Source organism: Peromyscus eremicus, chromosome 17, assembly GCF_949786415.1.
Source record: "Peromyscus eremicus chromosome 17, PerEre_H2_v1, whole genome shotgun sequence".
In the NCBI taxonomy this organism is placed as follows: Eukaryota; Metazoa; Chordata; class Mammalia; order Rodentia; family Cricetidae; genus Peromyscus; species Peromyscus eremicus.
This window is the reverse complement of record NC_081433.1, coordinates 59,376,188-59,396,556: the sequence shown is the minus strand read 5'-3', so window position 1 is coordinate 59,396,556 and position 20,369 is coordinate 59,376,188. Positions and strand designations below refer to the sequence as shown.

At 49.6% G+C, this 20,369-nt stretch overlaps 1 protein-coding gene across 2 annotated transcripts in view; it reads left to right on the top strand.

Moving 5' to 3' along the window:
* Sugp1 (SURP and G-patch domain containing 1) overlaps nucleotides 1-16,514 on the top strand; it is a 29,877-nt gene extending 13,363 nt beyond the window's left edge. The window contains exons 5-14 of one of the 2 annotated variants that reach the window (XM_059244946.1): nucleotides 1,857-1,968; nucleotides 2,304-2,404; nucleotides 3,082-3,205; nucleotides 9,077-9,438; nucleotides 13,568-13,674; nucleotides 14,098-14,275; nucleotides 14,507-14,613; nucleotides 15,676-15,821; nucleotides 16,070-16,199; nucleotides 16,359-16,514. In XM_059244946.1, the coding sequence (XP_059100929.1) occupies nucleotides 1,857-1,968; nucleotides 2,304-2,404; nucleotides 3,082-3,205; nucleotides 9,077-9,438; nucleotides 13,568-13,674; nucleotides 14,098-14,275; nucleotides 14,507-14,613; nucleotides 15,676-15,821; nucleotides 16,070-16,199; nucleotides 16,359-16,385 (1,394 nt within the window). In that variant the 3' untranslated portion in view covers nucleotides 16,386-16,514. Of the gene's footprint in view, nucleotides 1-1,844; nucleotides 1,969-2,303; nucleotides 2,405-3,081; nucleotides 3,206-9,076; nucleotides 9,439-13,567; nucleotides 13,675-14,097; nucleotides 14,276-14,506; nucleotides 14,614-15,675; nucleotides 15,822-16,069; nucleotides 16,200-16,358 lie in introns of both variants that reach the window. The other variant, XM_059244945.1, reaches the window with a different exon arrangement.
* Nucleotides 16,515-20,369: the final 3,855 nt, after the last annotated feature.

The window sequence follows — 20,369 nt, the reverse complement described above, 5'->3', positions numbered from 1 at the left end:
GAGTGGGCACACACACACACACACACACACACACACTTAACATTGTATCTCTGAGATAGTGATTGAATGATTGAGCATAAGGAAGTGGGTGTGCTGGTGCCCAGAAGGCAGGCTGCCAGTGTACTTTCCCACCAACACAAACCCAGACCACTTGGAGATATGGCTGGTTGTGAGTGTGTGAGGGTGCAAGAGATTGCCGGAGCACCAGGTAATCCATCAGGAACTCCAGGAATCACGTCCAGTGTGCTTGGGAGCCAGCTTCAACACAGTGAACTGAAGTCCACCCGATGTCCAGTTCACAGGGCGTGATGATTTTTAGAGGAGAATTGTTAGAGCTGGAAAGAGCTCAGTCAGGAAAGTGTGTGGTGTCCTCGAGGCTCTTAAGCATGTGGATCCTGAGTTTGATCAAAAATGCCACATTGAAGAGAAAAAGAAAATGTGGAGTGTGGTGACACATGCGGTAATCCTAGTGCTAGGCATGTGGAGACAGGTATGGCTCCCTAGCTAGCCAGGTTAGTGTACTTGGCAAGTTCCGGGAGAGACCCTGAATCAGAAATTAAAATTAAAAAAAAAAAAAAAAAGTTGGGGAGATAGCTCAACAGTCAAGAGCTCTTGTTGCTGCTCTCTTGGAGTACTCAAGTTTGGTTCCTAGTACCCACCTGGTAGCTCACAACCATTTGTAACAGCCATGTACATTGTACACAGACATGCACGTTGACAAAACACTCAAAAACATAAAGCCAGGCAGTGGTGATGCACGACTTTTAATCCCAGCACTTAGGAGGCAGAGGCAGGCAGATCTCTGAGTTCGAGGGCCAGCCTGGTCTACAGATCTTTCTAGGACAGCCAGGGCTACACAGAGAAACCCTGTCTCAAAAAAAACAAACAACAACAACAAAACAAAGCCTAAAGTAAGTAAATCTTTTAAATAAAAGATGAAAGAAAGAAGAAAGGTGGACAGTTCTGAGGAATTACACTGGAAGTATGCCCTAGCCTCATCTTCACATACATACGCACATCTACCTGCATACATCTGCACCTGCATGCACATAGAAGAAATGAAAAGGAGCAGTTGAGGAGCTAGAGAGACCACTCAGCAGTTAAGAGCACAGGCTGCTTTTCCAGAGGACCCAGGTTCAGTTCCCAGCACTCACATGGCAGCTCACAACTGTCTGTAACTCCAGTTCCAGGGCATCTGGCACCCTCACACAGATCTACAGGTAGGCAAAACACCAATGTTCATAAAATAAAAATAAATCTAAAGGAAAAAATAAAGAAACAGCTGGGCATGGTGGCACACACCTTTAATCCCAGCACTCTGGAGGCAGCAGAGGCAGGTGGATCTCTGAGTTCAAGGCTAGCCTGGTCTACAGATCTTTCCAGGACAGCCAGGGCTTCACAGAGAAACCCTGTATCAAAAAACAAAAGCAGCTGGGCGGCAGTGGCGCACACCTTTAATCCCAGAGCTTGGGAGTTTGAGGCCAGCCTGGTCTACAGAGCAAGATCCAGGATAGGTACCAAAACTACACAGAGAAACCCTGTCTGGGGAAAAAAAAAAAAAAAAAAAAAGCCTTAAAAAAATTTACACACATACATATTTTTTTCCCAGTGGCCTCTTTTAACCTGGAGATGGTTCACTGCCAGAGGCCCTGACAACCTGGTCCCTCCAGCTTGTCTGACTGTAGAGACCAAGCATCCTCCAGAGCCAGGTGCATGGCTGTCAGCAGCAGCAGCCTCCTGCATCTCCTGCTCCTCTCCCCCTGTCGTTGCGGTCTATAGAGAGAGTGTACCTAGTGACTGTTGGGTGTGTGAGTTGGAGCCCCGTACTGACAGCCTCCTTAAAGTTTCACCCCCAGAGGGAGCCGAGACTCGGAGAGTGATAGAGAAGCTGGCCCGTTTTGTGGCAGAAGGAGGCCCTGAGCTAGAGAAAGTAGCTATGGAGGACTACAAGGATAACCCTGCCTTCACGTGAGTACTGATGGGGCAGTGCCATGCTGCTCACACATTTGCTGTGGTCATTGGTCATGCATACAGGTGTGGAAACCTGCCTGGAGTTTAGGATGGAACCCAGAGTCTCTTGTGTGCTAAGCAAGGGCTCTACTACTGAGCCACACCCCAGCTCCAAATTAGATTATTATTGTTATTTGGGAGGGAGTGCTGGGGGTAGACTTGGGTCTCACTCTGCTGCTGAGCTACAGCCAGCCTCGGGCACTTTGTAAATGCCCTGCTGAGGGCTCTGCAGTGGGGCCTCAGCTTTGCCCACCACTGAACCTTGTTTCCCATGTTCCAAATCCCCTTTCCAGATTTTTACATGATAAGAATAGCAGGGAATTCCTGTACTACAGAAAGAAGGTAGCTGAGATCAGGAAAGAAGCCCAAAAGCCACAGGCAGCCGCCCAGAAAGGTAAGTGGTTGGAGGAGGGCAAGGAGCACTGTGGGATGTGGCAGTCAGAACCTGTGCCCTCATGGGCAGTGGCAGTTACTCTTGGGATGTGTCAGCACACCTGCAGGTCCCCAGGACCAGCTGAATTTTGAGTACCAGGATTGGCTCTAGGACGTGGGACTGTGGCACATCAGGCTATGGGGCTGGGGTTTGTCCAGATGCTCATTAGAACATGGGAATGGGCCAAGGGAGCATTCCATTGTCATGCGGACAAGTTAGGTTGTCCTGGGTTAGCTCTAGCTCCATGTGTGCCCAAGGCAGGTGTGGTACCTGATGCCAAGTAGGTGGACTGGGGACAAACAGCAGGAGGTGGATGGGATGGGTCTGTGGGTCAGGGCTCTGGTAGGCAACAGGAGTCTGATGTGTGGAAACATGTTTGAATCACTGCAGACTTCTGCTTTGTCCTCCCCAGGAAAGGAGGGTGAGCCCCCCAGTGCCCAGTACTTTCGGGGTGGGGTGGGATTGTATAGTTGTGATATTTCTCTGGTTTTGGTCCCTATAATAATCTGATTCCCGTTTGCCTGTCTCTCTTTGCACTGTTCCTAAGACAAGTCCCGCTCGCCCTTGCGGGGCTCTTTAGCAGGAATTAGGCTGTTGGGTGTGGTGAGTTGAACTCAGTACTGACAGCCTGCTTAAAGTTTCACCCCCAGAGGACGAAGAGGCCAAGAACCTTGCAGAAAAGTTGGCCAGGTTCATAGCAGACGGGGGTCCTGAGGTGGAGACCATCGCCCTACAGAATAACCGCGAGAATCAGGCCTTCAGGTAAGGCTCTATGTGTGTATGCAGACAGTAGACAGGGGAAGGGAGGTTTGTTTCCGCTCAGGTCTCCCCGGCTGTTCTCCACTGTGGCTAGGAAGGCAGTATGGGGTGGAGTCTACAGTGTGTTGGCAGGAGGTCCTGCTGTCTCCACTGACCAGGAAGCAGAGAGCACCTGGGTCAGGGGCCAGACTGTGATCCTCAGAGGGCCACTGGTGGACTCTTCCTGAAGGCTCCTTCCAGAGTATCACCACTTAAAAGGACCAGGTGTTGAGAACATTAACCTGTGGTGGATATTTCAAATTCAGCTTATTAGAAAGGCTCCCCTTGGCCATGGCCCATGCAGGTGAAGGTATAGAACTCCATGTGTAAGGGTTTCTCTTTTTTTCTTTTATGTTTTTTATTTTGAGACAGGGTTTTACTATTGTAGCCTTGGCTGTTCGGGAACTCACTCTAGGTCAGGCTAGCCTGGAACTCAAGAGATCCTCTTGCCTCTGTCTCCTGAGTGCTGGGATTAAAAGCAAATGCTACCACGCCAGGCTAGCCTGGGAGTTTCTGACTCCAGAGCTCATGGATATGTTTCTTGTGGTATCTGAGCAGGCACACTGGTCTCTTTCTCCCATGTCTAACAGACAATGTAGCATTTACCTTGTTCTTGTGACAGATGGCAGTTATTGGATATGGTCTTGGGATGCCTTTTATGATGAGAGAGCAGCAGAGAACAGAAGCCTCATGGTGTGAGGAGTGGGAACCAAAGAGGGCTGGATCACTAGTGGGCCTGCCCACGAGCTGATACACATCCCTAAGGTTTAGACTCTCTGTGCCATCTGCTCTGTACTCTGGAGGGTAGTATGCTGTGGGGCTGAAAGGAGCCAGCAGAGTCTAGCTGTGCAGCAAGGACTGCCCTGGAATCCCTGCTTCTCCTACCTTGTCTATTGTGTCTGCTGTGACAGGGGTATGCAACCACACACAGCCTAATATAAAGTTATCTATTGCGTGCGTTTAAATGAGAGCTCATTGGCTTTCTTTTTCTTTCTCTCTCTTTCTTTCTTTTTTTTTTTTTTTTTTTTTTCTGGATTTTCGAGACAGGGTTTCTGTGTAACAGCCCTGGCTGTCCTGGAACTCGCTTTGTAGACTAGGCTGGTCTTGAACTCATAGAGTTTCACTTGCCACTTGCCTCTGCCTCCTGAGTGCTGGTATTAAAGGTGTGCGCCACCATGCCCGCCAAACTCATGTTCTGTTTTCTGTGGAGGTCTGTCTGGCACAGGACAACTGGGCAGAGTGATGGGACTTTATTCTGAGCCCCTGTCTCTCAGGAGGTCAAGGTCCAGCCCCATGCAGCTTTTCACCAAGGTATAGTTGACTCGGATGGCCCTGAACCTCCTGCCTGGCTCTTTGTCCGCCTGAAGGATCTGGCAGTAGATACCTAGCCTCAGGATAACTGTCATTGACACTGGGCCAAGACTGGGTGGGTACCTGGGATGTGGGGTGGCTGACAAGAGACTATTCCCACTCCCATCCCTGTGACTCCCCAGACTGGGGAAGGAATGGGGCATTTGTTGTGAGTTTGAACGAAATGGAGAGTTCAGTTTCACTTGCTGGGTTAGCTTTGTTTCTAGCTGCCATGGAAAAGTTTCTGAGCATAGCAGCTGAGGGAGAAGGCTTATTTTGGCTCTCAGTTCCAGGTTCCAGTCTTTCCTGGGGAGAGGTGGCAGTAACTTACAGTAGCTAGTCACAGCCACAGTCAAAAGCTCGAAGAATAAATGCATGCTTGCCAGTGTTCAGCCCAAGACCCTAATACAGTAGGCAGCTCTTCCCACCCCAGTTACCATAGTCAAGATAACCCTTCATAGGCATGCCCACAGGCCAACCTGATCCAGACATTTCCTCACTGAGACTCTCTTCACAAATGACTCTAGGTTGTGTCCAGTTGATAATGAAAACTAATCATCACAAGTTTATTAAATGTCAGGTAGCCATGAAGCCCAAGCTTGCCAGGTAGACAGGTGGCACCTCCTTGCATTCCTGTCTCAGAGGGTGTGCCCATTACTCCCTAATGTGGCCAGCATACCTTGTGCACCCTGTAGCCTGGTTAAATACTTTATAGCCTAAGGGTTGGTATGCCTTTAATCTGAGAACTTTGGAGGCCGAGGCAGGCAGGTCTCTGTGAGTTCAAGGCCAGCCTGGTCTAGAGAGTTCCAGGATGGCCAGGCTACACAGAGAAACCCTGTCTTCAAAAACAAAAACAAAAAACAAAAAAAAATTTTTGCAAGTTGGATCTGATGGTGCAAGCCTTTGTGTCCAGCACTAAGGAGAGCAGAGGCAGGTGAGTCTGTGAGTTTAAGGCTAGCTAGCCAGGGCTACATAGTGAGATCCTATCTCAAACAAACAACAGGAAAAGACCCCTCTGTAGCCATGTGTCAGGCATGTTCCTTTGGCAAGCCAACACATTGCTAAGCTGTGCCCCAGAAAGCATGTCAGATGTGTCATCCGAAATTAGGATACAGCAGTAGTAGTAAAGCAGATTCAGGAGGCTGAGGCAGGAGGATTAGCAAGGCTCTACCTTATAAAACAGAAATGTTAATCACAGATCTAACAGCCAATATCAGAGACTAATGTCTGCACAGTTGCTGGAAGGCAGCCGGCCTCTTGCTGTGTGAGCCATTTCCAAGACAGGGTTTCTCCATAGCTTTGGAGCCTGTTCTGGAATTCACTCTGTAGACTAGGCTGGCCTCGGACTCACAGAGATCCGCCTGCCTCTGCCTCCCGGGTGCTGGGATTAAAGGCCTGTGCCACCACTGCCTGGCTTTTTTTCTTTTCTTTTCTTTCTTTCTGAGACAGGGTTTCTCTGTGTAGCCCTGGCTGTCCTGGAACTTGCTCTGTAGACTAGGCTGGCCTCGAACTCACAGAGATCCACCTGCCTTTGCCTCCTTAGTACTGGGACTAAAGGCATGAGCCATCACACCCAGATCAGATGCTGAGTTCTTAGGGGCAAGGACACTAAGGAAAGAGGTTTGGTTTGAGGAGCATGTCCCATATATTGAAATGGTGTCTTTGTCCAGTTCTGGATGCTGTCAGTGTTCCTTAGGCTTGGTGGCTTCTAGAGAGGAAGGAGGTTTGGTTGGTTCTTCATTCTTCAGTCCATGGTATGAACAAAAGCCGAAGAGGATGGAGGTGGTGCTTACTTTGGGGTTTGGTTTGGTTTGGTTTTGTTCTATGAGAGAGGGTTTGTCTGTGTAGCCCTGGCTGTCTTGGAACTCGCTCTGTAAACCAGGCTGGCCTCAAAGTTACAGAGACCCACCTGCCTCTGCTTCCTGAGTGCTGGGATTAAAGGCGTGTGCCACCACAGCCTGTCAGGTTTTTGTTTGTTTTGTTTTGATGTGTATGTGTGTTTTGCATATATGGATGACAGTGTACCACTTGCATGCCTAGTGCCTGCAGAGCCTTAAGAGGGTGTTTTGTCTCCTGGGCCTGGAGTTAGAACAATTGTGATGCATTATGTGGGTTCTGGGAACTGAGTCCCAGTCCTCTTGAAAAGCAACCAGTGCTCTTAATGGCTGAGCCATCTTTCTAGCCCAAAGTTAAGGGGTGTGCATTTTATACTGCTTCCCATTTTTATTTAAGGTCAGGCTCCTCTGCCTTTGTCTCCCAGGCTGGCCTTGAACTCTCCATCTTCCTGTCTCATCCTCTCAAGTACTGGGATCCTAGGGGTGTGGAGGGATGGGGGCAGGAGACTCTGCAGCTCTGTCTTGTCTAGAACCACTGACTTTAGACTTAGAAATCCTTCTACGTTTGCCTCCCAAGTACAAGGATTAAAGGCCAGAGCTTTGTCTCTTAAAAAAAAAATCTATTTTTGAATTTTATGTGTGTTTTTCCTGCATGTGTTCCATATGATGAAGGTCAGAAGAGGATGTCAGATCCCGTGGAACTAGAGTTACAGACAGGTGTAAACTGCCATGTGGGTGCTGGGAACTGAACCCTAGTCTTGCTTAAGAGAAACCAGTGCTCGTAATCCCTGGGCCATCTCTCCAGCCCCCTTGTCTCTTTTACTAATGGCCTATACTTGGTCATGCTTATACTATGACCCAGGAATACAAAGGAGACACCACCATTTTCTGGTTTTCCTGGTCTGCCCTCCCCAGGTGGCAGGTGTTAGCAAACTTCTTCCAGCTGTCTCCTAGGGCTCATGTGGACACAGACTGAGTCTATGGAGCTTTGTGGGAGGTTCTTGCTCATGCAAAAGGAAGCCTTATATCTGCTCCTGTGTCCTCTGGTGCACCACCAAGCATTTTGCAAGCCACATGGTGAAAATATTCAAAGGCATGCTTCCTCAGTGCCATGTGTGCAGGCTACAGTCCTTCCCTGAACAGCACAGGGCAGCTCCACTGCCATTGTTTAAGGCATTTTCAGTCACTTGCTGCTGATTTCTGCCCTCAAGAGTGTATGTATAGGCTCTGTGCAAATCTACAACGTTTATAGGAGAGACTGAGCATCTGAGCACTGTAGTGGACGCTGTTTGAGCCTGCTCTGAAGCACTGCCCTTAGGAACACTGCTGTGACCTTGAGGTACATGCCCCTGGGGCATGGCTGCTGGGGCGGGAGATGCACACACACACAGCTACACAGCACTCTCTGTTTATTCCATTTTCTTTCTTTCTTTCTTTCTTTTTTTTTTCGAGACAGGGTTTCTCTCTGTAGTTTTGGAGCCTGTCCTGGAACTCTGTCTGTAGTCAGTCCAGGCTGGCCTCAAACTCACAGAAATCCTCCTGCCTCTGCCTCCTTCATCAAATCCTACTGGCGTGAAGTACTGGGGGATGTCTTTCTGTATGCTGTGAATATATGTTGTTCCTGTTGGTTAATAAATAAGCTGCTTTGACCTATGACAAGGCAGCTTAGAGGCAGGTGAGAAATCCAAGGAGAGAGACAGGAAAGAGAAAGGTGGAGTTGGGGAGACGCCAGACTGCCATCCTGGGAGCAACATGTAATGGGATGCAGGTAAAGCCACGGAACATGGAGTGTTACATAGATTAATAGTTATGAGTTGAGTTAAACTGTGAGCTAGCTAGCAAGAAGCCTGTCATACGACATACAGTTGATAATTAATATTAAGCCTCTGAATGATTATTTTATAAACCACTGAGGGACCTCAGGGTCGGGCGGGACTTGAGAAAACTTATGGCTACAGAGCACAGAGAGTTAGGTACCAACGGGCTTCAGGCAGCCCCTGGGGTACCAAGACCACAGCTCTCTTGTGGGGTACAGCTATGCTGGGACCAGCTCCAGATTCATGGGCACAGGTGCACACCATGAATCCTCAGTCCTCAATCCAGGACCAAGTCCCCTGTACTGTGTGTATGTATAGCGAAGTCTTTTTTGGTATTTGCCACATGAAACTGGGAACACTGGGCCAAGTCACTCCATTCTGCCCTGTCAGAGAAGCAGGCAGTGGAGAAGAGCTGAGGTCTTTGTTGTCTCAGTTCCCTGCATTCCCATCTGCCTACAGCTCTTAGGGAATGAGTGCTTCTGCTCCCAAGCCACTTACTTACCTTCAAGGTGAGACTGAAGCCTAGCACATGGAGGTGCAGTGGAGATGTGGCTGGAATTGAAGGAGGGGTACCCAAGGTCTCCCAACAGCTCAGAATTTTCTGATGTAAGGTCATTACTGGGTGAGGAGGTTCTGAGGGTGTCTGTCACATCCCAGCAAGAGCCTCTGACTGAAGGGGCCCTGATACAGGCTTGCAATATACTGCCTCTGGCTGAGGCATGACTGGACAGTGACTCCAGCAACCCTGAGTGCATACAGCCTGCTCTGCTCTAACTCCAGTAAGCAGGACCAGGTCTCAACCCTGCTGTGTTGTCCCCCACTTTTCTTTGCAGTTTTCTCTATGATCCCAACAGCCAAGGGTACAGATACTATCGGCAGAAGCTGGAGGAGTTTCGGAAAGCCAAGGCAGGCTCCACAGGCTCCTTCCCTGCTCCTGCTCCCAGCCCCAGCCTGCGGCGCAAGTCAGCCCCTGAAACCTTGTCAGGGGCTGTGCCCCCCATCACTGCCTGCCCCACTCCAGTGGCCCCAGCACCTGCTGTCAACCCCACTCCGTCCATCCCTGGGAAGCCCACCACCACGGCCACTGTGAAGAGGAAGCGGAAGAGTCGGTGGGGGCCTGAGGAGGACAAAGTGGAACTGCCACCTGCTGAACTGGCACAGAGGGACATAGATGCCTCGCCTTCACCTCTGTCAGGTGGGCTACCCTGACTTGTTATCCTAGAGGTCATTTCAGAGCATGGGCCACAATTTCACTCCCTCCTGTGGCTGGATACTCTGGGCTATTTGTATATAGGCACCCATGCAACCAGAACTAGCCCTGAGTCTCAGTGGGGATTGGGTCCAGGACCCATGCAAACACCAAAGCCTATGACTAAAATTGGTGCTTCTTTTTTTTTTTTTTTTTTTTTTTTAAAGACAGAGTTTCTTTTTGTTACAGCTCTGGCTGTCCTAGAACTCACTTTGTAGACCAGGCTGCCAGCCTGCCTCTGCCTCCCTAGTGCTGGAATTAAAGGTGTACACCACCACAGCCCGGCAGTGCCTCTTTTGTACAGTGACATAACTCGGAGCCAGGCTTAGTGGCATAGCCCTGTTATCCTAGCACTCAGAAAGCTACTTCAGGGCAATTGCAAGTTCCAGGCCAGCCCTGTCTCTTTTGTTGTTGTTGTTGTTTTTTGTTTTTTGAGACAGGATTTCTGTGTAGTTTTGACGCCTGTCCTGGATCTCACTCTGTAGACCAGGCTGGCCTCGAACTCACAGAGATCTGCCTGGCTCTGCCTCCCGAGTGCTGGGATTAAAGGCGTGCGCCACCACTGCCCGGCCAGCCCTGTCTCAAAACGTACATGTATACATAAATACATACATATCTATCCTGGTAGGTATGAAACACTCTCATTGTGGTTTTTGGTTTAGTGTTTTTGAGATAGTCTCATGTAACTGAGGATAACCAGACCCCGATCCTCTACCTTCTAGATGCTAGGATGGTGTATTCTACCATGTTTGGCAAAGTGTAGTCAATAGTACCTTACTCCAGGGGCTGTGTATGGTGGGCGAGGAAATAGGATTAAGGGTTATAAAGGGCTGGGCATGGTAGCACATAGTTTAATCCCAGCACTCAGGAGGCAGAGGCTGGTGAATCTCTATGAGTTTGAGGCCAGTTTGGTCTTCATTGTGAGATCCAGGCTATCGAGGTCTACATAGTGCAGATGCCTCCCCAACAAAAACAACAAAAAACTTTATAGAGAACCTAAGAAGCTAATGTTAAATGATATTTTTTTGTTTTGTTTTGTTTTGTTTTTCCCTGAGACAGGGTTTCTCTGTGTAGCCCTGGCTGTCCTGGAACTTACTCTGTAGACCAGGCTGTTCTCAGACTCACAGATCTGCCTGCCTCTGCCTCCCGAGTGCTGGGATTAAAGGCGTGCGCCACCACCGCTGGGCTGATATATATGTTTTTGGATGCTGAGTGTCAAACCCAGGGCCTTGAGCATGCTGGGCAGCCTCTGAGCTACAGCCCCAGCCCTCCTGAGTTCTGAAATGACAGGTGTGAACCACCATGACTAGCTTCCATTCTTTTTGTTGTTTACATTTGTTTATGTGCTTGGGTGTTTGTCTGCATGTATATCTGTATACTACATGTATGTGGTGCCCATAGAGACCAGAAGAAGGTATTAGGTCCCCTGGGACTGCAGTTAGAGGTGGTTGGGAGCCACCATGTGGGTGCTAGGAATTGAACCCAGGTCCTGGAAGAGCAACCAGTGCTCTTAACTGCTGAGCCATCTTTCCAGCTCTTCATTCTTTTTTGAGATGGTCTCATATAACCAAGCTAGTCTCAAATTTTTACTATGTGACCAAGGCTGACTGAACTGATCCTCCTGCCTCTACCTCCCAGTGCTGGTATGATTTGTTTGCCACTGTGGCTGGAGTGGGTTTCTGTCTGTCAGACTTCTGATGATAGCAAGTCTGACCTCCCTCTTGGTTTCTCTGTGTAGTCCTGGCTGTCCTGGAACTCACTCTGTAGACCAGGCTGGCCTCAAACTCCACCTGCTTCTGCCTCAAGTTCTGGGGTTAAAGGTGTGCACCACCACTTCTTTCTTAACTGATCACTCTGGTTAGGACCTGTGTACCATGTGGCATAAGAAGAGGTAGAAGCAGGCATCTTCTCTTCTTTGTCAGTTTTCCAAGAAAGCCTTGAACTCAGAGATCTGCCTGCCTCTCTGCCTTTGAGTGCTGGGATTAAAGGTGTGCACCACCAAGTGTGTGTCATGGCAGGAATGTGAACACCATAGGATAACCCAGTGGAGTTGGCTCTCTTCTTCAATCATGTGTGTCGACAGGTTCCTTCACCCATTGATCCATCTTCAGCATGTGTTAGGAGGTTCTTGGTAGGTGCTCTGTGAGGAGTGTTTCCTCAGCATGTCTCTTGACCTTTATTTACTTAAGCAGGTCTTACCCAGAGCTCTAGCACCATATCAGGGCTCTCAGTTACTATCTCCTGGGCATATCTGTTTCCACCCTGTCTGTATCCATGATTTGCAGTTAGCCTCTACTCAAGGTCACACAAATGGTACTATTTTCTGTCCTAGGCTTTGAAGCACATGGCTTATGTTTTTGTTATAGAAAGTTAAGGAAATGCAAGATGGGAAGCTACCATAGCCACCATTGTGATTGTAAATCACCTGACCTTTCCTCCTCACAGGAGTTTGAGGGACAGCCAAATGTCTCTCATTTCTTGCCACAAGTCCACATGGGTGTGGGGGTGATCTTCTGTCATTGAGTTGACAGTGGCTGAGGAACTTCTGCCATCTGGCTCCTTCTCCTACCCACTACCATTCTGTACCCTAGTACTCACATTAGCAGGACGATGGCCCCTGTCTTAGTTAGGGTTACTATTGCTGTGATGAAGCACTATGACCAAAAGTAACTTGGGGAAGAAAGGATTTACTTGGCTTATGATTCCTCCTGTTCATCATGGAAGGAAGTCAGGACGGACTCACTCACACAGGGCAGGTCACTCCAGGCAGGAGCTGAGGCAGAGGCTATGGAAGGGGTGCTGCTTACTGGCTTGCTCACCTGCTTTCTTCTTTCTTGTTTTTTTTTTTTTTTTTTTTTTGAGACAGGGTCTCTCTGTGTAGCTCTGGCTATCCTAGGACTCACTCTGTAGACCAGGCTGGCCTCAATCTCAGATCCACCTGCCTCTGCCTCCCAAGTGCTGGGATTAAAGATGTGCACCGCCACCGCCCGCCTACAGCCTGACTTTCTTAGTTGAGGTTCCCTCCTCTCAGCCAGCACAGCCCACAGGAAAGGCTGCTTTCCTGGTACCTGTGGGTGGGCATTCTGTCCAGCTCTGAGGGCCAGTCTCCAGACCCAGGGCCTTCAGCTCTTAGGTCAAGGAGAAAAACTGAGTGCCAGGATAGTGCCAGGCAAGAGCTAAGAAACAGACTGCCACTCAAGGTTGAGTGCTTCTGCTGGCTGCAGAGAATCCTGAGTCCTGAAGATGAAGGCACTTAAGCTGTGGTCCAGAGCAGCAGCACAGGCTCCAGACCGTAGGCTGAGGTTCACACCACGATAGTCTGTGTTGTATTCTCTGCCTGTCATTGGTGAAGTGGCCAGAGAAGAAGGGGTTCTCTTCTCAGCCTCATGGGTCCCCACGCTCCTGTGTGCTCCTACAAGCTCTCAAGCAAAGATCAAGGGTGCACTAGGAGCCAAGTGTAGAGTAGTGTGTGTGTGTGTGTGTGTGTGTGCGCGCGCGCGCGCGCCTGCGTGCATGCGCACACGCATGTTTGCATATACTTGTGTGTTGTGAGGGTGAAACTTAGGACTTCATTTATATTGGTCAAACACTGCCCCCTGAGCCACATCTATCCCTGGTAGGCAGTTCTAAAGGGCAGTACCCCAGCCCTGATGATTTGTTTTGTTTTTCGAGACAGGGTTTCTCTGTGTAGCCCTGGACGTGCACAGAGCTCAGCTCCTTTCTGTTCCTTTGCCAGGCCCCTGCCCTGTCAACTGTTAACTGTGTGGTATTGAGTGAGGACTCAGACCAGGTTTCTGTCCTGGGTTATGGACCCTCTCTGATCCCTGGTGTCAACATTTGTAGCTGAGGGACTGTGAAACCTTCCTGGAGCGGACCTCTTCCTAAAGAGGTGAACAGCCAGTGCACATGGCAGCCTCTGCCACAGCGGGGCCTCTCCAGGCCCACATCTAGGACAAGAGGCCTGTTCTGTGAACCCTGCCTGGGGCTTTGTGGGCAGAGTTGACACCAGGTACCTGAAACCCTGGCACAAGATTGCCACTTTCTTACTGTCCTGTCGTCTGTTTTCTGCCTCTAGTTCAGGATCTCAAGGGGCTTGGTTACGAGAAGGGGAAACCTGTGGGCCTGGTGGGTGTCACAGAGCTGTCTGATGCACAGAAGAAGCAGCTGAAGGAGCAGCAGGAGGTAAGGCCACAAGTGGGGGACTCAGCTCTGCCCCATGGTAAAGTGCCACTTGTGTATCCATGTATGAGTGCTGCCTGAGGAGTTCATGACAGGCAAGTCCCCAGAACCAGCATTAGGGCAGTGCCCATGCCTCTGGACTGTGCTTTGTAGAGAGATCTCTATTTATTCTCCCCTTCCCCAGCTCTCTCTAGCATCTAGGACAGGGTCTTTTACTAGGTAGGTCAGGTGGGATCACAGCCTGAGAGCCCCAGCCCTGCCTTGCCATAGGCCTGCAGTCTGACGTCTTTTGTGGTACTTGCTCTGTGGCTGAGTGTCCCTACTCTCAGTGCTGGCATGTGGATGCTAAGGTTGCAGCTCTTGTCCTGCCCCAATTTCTTAGGCAACGAGACATCCTTACCAAGTCCCTGTCTGTCCTTTCCGCAGATGCAGCAGATGTATGACATGATTATGCAGCACAAGCGTGCCATGCAGGACATGCAGCTGCTGTGGGAGAAGGCACTACAGCAACACCAGCATGGCTACGACAGTGATGAGGAGGTGGACAGCGAACTGGGCACCTGGGAGCACCAGCTGCGGCGCATGGAGATGGACAAGACACGGGGTGTGCAGGGCATGAGGGAGGGGTGGACCCCATTTATCTGCACCACCTGGCCATGGCACATGGTCCAGAGATGCTACCTCTGACTCTGTTTCCTCAGTAAGGGGGTGAGCCTCTGAGCAATCACTGGTCTTTGTGTGGAACACTGGGCAAGGTCGCAAGTCAAGAAAGGGCAACATTGGTATCTCCTACCACCTCATCCCTCACCATTCATTTTCACTCTTCTCTGGGCAGAGTGGGCAGAGCAGCTAACACAGATGGGTCGGGGCAAGCACTTCATTGGTGACTTCCTGCCCCCTGATGAGCTGGAGAAGTTCATGGAGACCTTCAAGGCCCTGAAGGTGAGCCCTGGGCCCAGACCTGGGAAAGCTGATGGAGGCACTCAGCCTTTCTGTGCCATAGTAGGCGCTGGCAGGTAGGGAATTAACAAACAGTGGAGCGAAGCCGGGCGGTGGTGGCGCACGCCTTTAATCCCAGCACTCGGGAGGCAGAGCCAGGCGGATCTCTGTGAATTCGAGGCCAGCCTGGGCTACCAAGTGAGTTCCAGGAAAGGAGCAAAGCTACACAGAGAAACCCTGTCTCAAAAAACAAAAAAAAAAACAGTGGAGCGGAAATACTTCAGAGGACCCACTTGCTCCTTCATTTTCTTTCTTTCTATCTTTCTTTCTTTCTTTGTTTTCAAGACAGGGTCTTGCTGGGTGGTGGTAGAGCATGTCTTTAATCTCAGCACTCAGGAGGCAGAGGCCAGCCTGGTCTACAGAGTGAGGTCCAGGACAGCCAGGGCTACATAGAGAAACCCTGTCTCAGAAAAAACAAAGAGGGGGGTGGGTGTTGCTATGCAGTCCTGACTCGCTATGTAGACCAGGCTGGCCTTGATCTTTTGTCATCCTACCTCTGCCACCCAAGTGCTGGGAGGCACCGCCTTGCATGCTGCTCCTCCTCTGGTGGTCTTGAGACAGGCTTTCCACAGGGGTGCCACCACAGTAGATGGAGCTGGCTTTGGAATTGACCGCCAGTGGGCTTTGGAATTGAGACCAGTGGGCTGCTGTGACAAAAATTGGGCTCTCTTTGTATTCCATAGCTACGTCTGTTTGGCTGGGTATTCGGAACAAATTGTTTTTAGAACATGAGCTATTCTTTGCCAATAAGCTGTTAACGTCCCAATGGGACCGTCGATCATCACCTTGCCCCTTTTGACTTGACTGCCCCTTGGAGATGGCAGAAGGATGAAGAGCCTGATTTGTTTCAGTGGAGTCTGCCACTGGTGGGAGTGGGGCACATGGGTGGTCCCAGTCTGGCCTGAGGCTAAGAGCAGGTGGGGCAGGCATTGAAGCCAGAGTTGGGGCCTACTGCAGAGATGACTGCAGTCCTTATGGCTGGCAACTTCCTCTCTCCTGTTGCAGGAGGGCCGAGAGCCAGACTACTCGGAGTACAAGGAGTTCAAGCTGACAGTGGAGAACATTGGCTACCAGATGCTCATGAAGATGGGCTGGAAGGAGGGCGAGGGGCTGGGCACCGAGGGCCAGGGCATCAAGAACCCAGTGAACAAGTGAGTGCTGCCAGGGAGCACACAAATGGACACTTAAGGTTCCAGAAACTAGTGAGAACTGTCCTAGGTGTGAAGCCTTGCTCCCCTCAGTGCTGTGTGATCTCAAGGCTGGTTGACCCATGTTTGGGTGGATCTAGGACCTCTCCCAGGGCTGCTGAGCCCTGCCACTAGTCCCCACCCCAGCACCCTGTAGTCCTTTCCTATCTGTCCCATCCTGGGCCCTACTTATGACTGCCGGCTTTCCACAGGGGTGCCACCACAGTAGATGGAGCTGGCTTTGGAATTGACCGCCCAGCTGAACTCTCCAAGGAAGATGATGAGTATGAGGCCTTCCGCAAGAGGATGATGCTGGCCTACCGATTCCGGCCCAACCCCCTGGTGTGTGCCTCCCTGACTCTCTGCTGGTGGTGGGGAGGTGACAGCTAAGCCCCTGCCCCAGCCCCCAAAGAGTATGAGCTCTGCTACCTAGAAGGTTCTGGAGGGAGGACCTGCAGTTTCCCACTAACACTATTACTTTTGATCTTTGGTCTCCCACAGAATAACCCCAGGCGGCCCTACTACTGAATACTCTGGAAACACGAAGTCTACTTTCAGATCAGCCATCCTGGGACTGTGAAATGTTCTGGCATACATCTCTGGCCACTCTGTTGTCACAAGTGTTGTGCTGTGTATTAAAGTCCTAATGCTCTTCTGCCCAGCATCTTGTTCCTGCTGTTGCCGGGAACCCCTTTTGTCCTTCCTCCAGACCCAGTGTGGTCCCAGGGTGGCTCAGGAACTGGAAGCCAGTCAGTTGTTGAGGACTTTACCCAGGCAGGAGAAAAAGAGGACTCCAAATACTTCGTAATATGTGTATGGGCTGGTGTATCCTGGGCACAGCTGGGGTGGGGATGGTGTCTGTCTGGAGGCAGAAACCTGGGAGAGGGACTATCTCATACCAGAAGCTACTGCAAGGGTCTTTGAAAACCAGAGCTAGTGCTCACTGCAGAACCACAAGGCCTTCACATGAGCAAGAGCCCAACTGGAGGCGATGATGAACAGGTGGCCTTCTAGTATCAGTCTCTTGGGTTCCACTCCATTTGTGCTGCCCCTTGATCCTGCCCACAGCTCTCCAGCTGTTCAGAGTCCTCATCACAGCTGCCTTAATATCCCCAGTGCACCTCTCCAACCTCCCTTCCCACCATATCCTACCTGCCTGAGCCTTCCTGCTGCCCAGCACCTCTCTTGGGCCTGTGACGACTGCCATGAGGAGTGTGTTCCCACTTCCTATGCCCCAGGACCTGTGGGAATGACACCCCAAAGCTTCACACCCAGACATGGGTTCACATTTGCCTGTGGTCACTTCAAGAAAACTCTCAAATCCAAGTTCAGTGATGGTCATGCTGTATCCAAGTAGACATGGCTCCCCTTTCAGTAAGCATCCATTCTCTGCATAGCCTTGGCTGGCCTGGAACTCAAAGATCCACTTGCCTCTGCCTCCTGAATGTTGGGATTAAAGGCCTGTGCCACCACTGCCTGGCACCATGATGCTCTCTTGATCCACAGGTTGTGGGTGGCAGTAGTCCAGAAATATGAGGGGCTTAAGAGTCCCTGTTGCCAGATGGAGATGGCACATGCCTTTAATCCCAGCACTTGGAAGACAAAGGCAGGCAGATCTCTGAATTGGAGGCCAGCCTGGTCTGCATACAGATAGAGTTCCAGGACAGCCAGGACTACACAGAAAAACTCTGTCTCAAAAAAATAAAAAAATAGGGAGTGCAAACTTGTACAACCATTGTGGAAATCAGTATGGTGGTTTCTCAGAAAATCAGGAATCCATCTACCTCAAGACCCAGCCATACAACTCTTGGGCATATCCCCAAGGAATGCTCAGTCATACCACAAAGATACATGCTCAACTATGTTCATAGCAGCAATATTCATAATAGTCAGAACCTGGAAACAACCTAGTAGAAAATGCCATCCTGAGTGAAGTAACCCAGACTCAGAAGGACAAACGTGGTATGTACTCACTCATAAGTGGATACTAGATAGAAAGCAAAAAACAATCAGACTGCAACCCACAGATCCAGGGAGACTACCTAGCAAGGTACCTAGATGATTGTAGATTATAAGTTTTGATTTTGCCCAATCGCTCTACAAGTTTTAGTGAAACATTTCACTATTAGGATAAGAATTTGTACTGTATCAAGCTGATGACAGAAAATGCTGGCTGTACTTTCAGTAGGGGAGGCTAAAATCTTTAGATTATGGATTAGCCTATAGAAACATGTCTGCCATAAACAGTGAAGGGGATACAACTTAAGTAAAACAATTCTCGGGACAGATGAAGATAGGTTTCTTCTGTATCCCAGAATCTAATCAATATATGTATAATTCAGCTATTATTTAGCTTAAAAGGGCTAATTGGGAAATGTTATCATTTTTACTATTTTCTACAGAGAAAATATTTTCCAGTTTCAAATAACTCTGGACTTTTGAATTATAACCTGTTTTTATGTTTAAAAAAAAAAAAGGGGTAGGGGGATTTAGCTCAGCGGTAGAGCATTTGCCTAGCAAGCGCAAGGCCCTGGGTTCAGTCCTCAGCTCCAGGAAAAAAAAAAAAAGGAAAATGAGTGTTCCCACCCCTCCCCAGTGTTGCACAAATCCTAATTAGTTTTATAATAACGCAGAGCCAGATATAGGGGTAAATGCCGAAAGATCAGAGGAAACAAGCCACAGCCACTTCTCACCTCATCAGCTCGTCAGCCGAAAAGGGAAGATCCAGTCTCCAGGAATCCTCAGACTGAGTCCCCCTAAGTCCTTAGCCAAAAGAGCCCCAAACTCCTGTCACCTCCTGTCTTATATTCCTTTCTCCACCCAGCCATATCACTTCCTCAACTTTCTTAGTGCTGGGATTAAAGGCGTGTGACTCCCAAGTACTGAGATTAAAGGTGTGTGCCACCAAAAAAAATAAAAAAATAAAAAAATAAAGTGTGGAGGGGTCCCTTTCAGTTGGGAGATGTCTCATAGCGAACAGTACTTGATGCTCAAGCATGAGGACCTGAGTTATAGCTCTAATGTCCATGCAGAAAGTCAGATATGGCTAGCACTGCAGGGAACAGAAATAGAATGGAAACCGAACACCAGCTTAGCTGAAATTTCTAAAGTTAGACCCTGTCTCAGAGGAGGAGAGTGACAGAGCAGGACCCCCAGGAGCACACATATGCACATACATAGAGCCAGCCAGTAAGATAACTCAGTGGGTAAAAGTGCCAGCTGCCAAGCCTAGCAACGTGAGTGCAGTCTCAGAGACCCACAGAAAAGGCAAGATGTCCTCTGATCTTCGCCCACATGCTTGCCATTCCTACATTATGCACACAAAAAATTAATTTTAAAAAGCCCAGCACAGTTGTGTATTCAGTCCCAACAGTCAGGAGGCAGAGGAAGGTGGATCTTAAAGCCAGGCCATTGAGAGACTTGGTGAGACCCTTTCTCAAAAACAAAAACCTGAGCTGGAGCCGTGGCTGCTCTTACAGAGGGTCCAGGTCCCAGCACCCACACAGAGGGTCACAGCCATCATTAACTTTAGTCCCAAGGGATTAGATATCCTCTTCTGTCCTCCTTCATGGCCACTAAAGGCACATGGGGCAAAGACATACATGCAGACAAAATACCCATACACAAAATTTTTAAATTTGAAACCTTCAAAGTGTCCCTGAGACTAGAAAGAAGGCTCAGTGGTTAAGATTTGCTGCGTGAGGATAAAAGTTCAGATTCCAGAACACAACTTGATTCTCCCAGTACACCTGTGACAGTTCCTGGGCCATGGAGGATGATGATACTTGCTGATTTCCAGCCTAGCCAAGAAAAATAAGCCACATGTTCATTGAGAGACCTTTGCCTCAAAGGAATAGATGGGGAGTTATGCCCACATGCACACAGCCACATCTTTAATTAAAAAGAGTTCCTCTCCATGTTCGGGTGGTAGAGCACTTGCCTAGCAAGCGTAAGAAGGCAGAGGTACAGAAAGGAGACATGGTGATCCACACCTGTAAGAGCTTTCTGTGCAAATATTAGGACCTAGTTCAAATTCCCACTATTCATGTAAAAAGCCTGGTGTTGTCGAAGATGGCGACAGGAGGGAGGATTGTTAGCTGGCTGCCAGCCTAGCCCCAGGTTTGGTGAGACACCCTGTCTCAAAATAATAAGGAAGAAAGTGATTAGGACACCCCACTGATTTGCTCCTTCGGTCTTTGCACTCAAACAGACATACAACCCATCTCCCCAGTATCTCCCTCACCCAGATCCAAAGAGGAAGACCTGTTGCTTGGAGCATGGCACAAGAGAACCAGGAGTTGGCGACTGTGAGAGGCCGAGGCGGAGCTAAGGGTAGGACTATGTGGTATGACTGTGGCAAGGGTCTTGGCTGCAGCTATGTAGCGGTTGTGAGTGGGGCTGGGGACGGAGCTGTGCAGGGCATTGTTACAGTCCTGCAGCCACTGTGAGTAGGGCCTGGGAGCGTAGCCGCAGCAGAGTAGTAGCTGTGAAGAGGGCGGGGGAGGGGTGGCT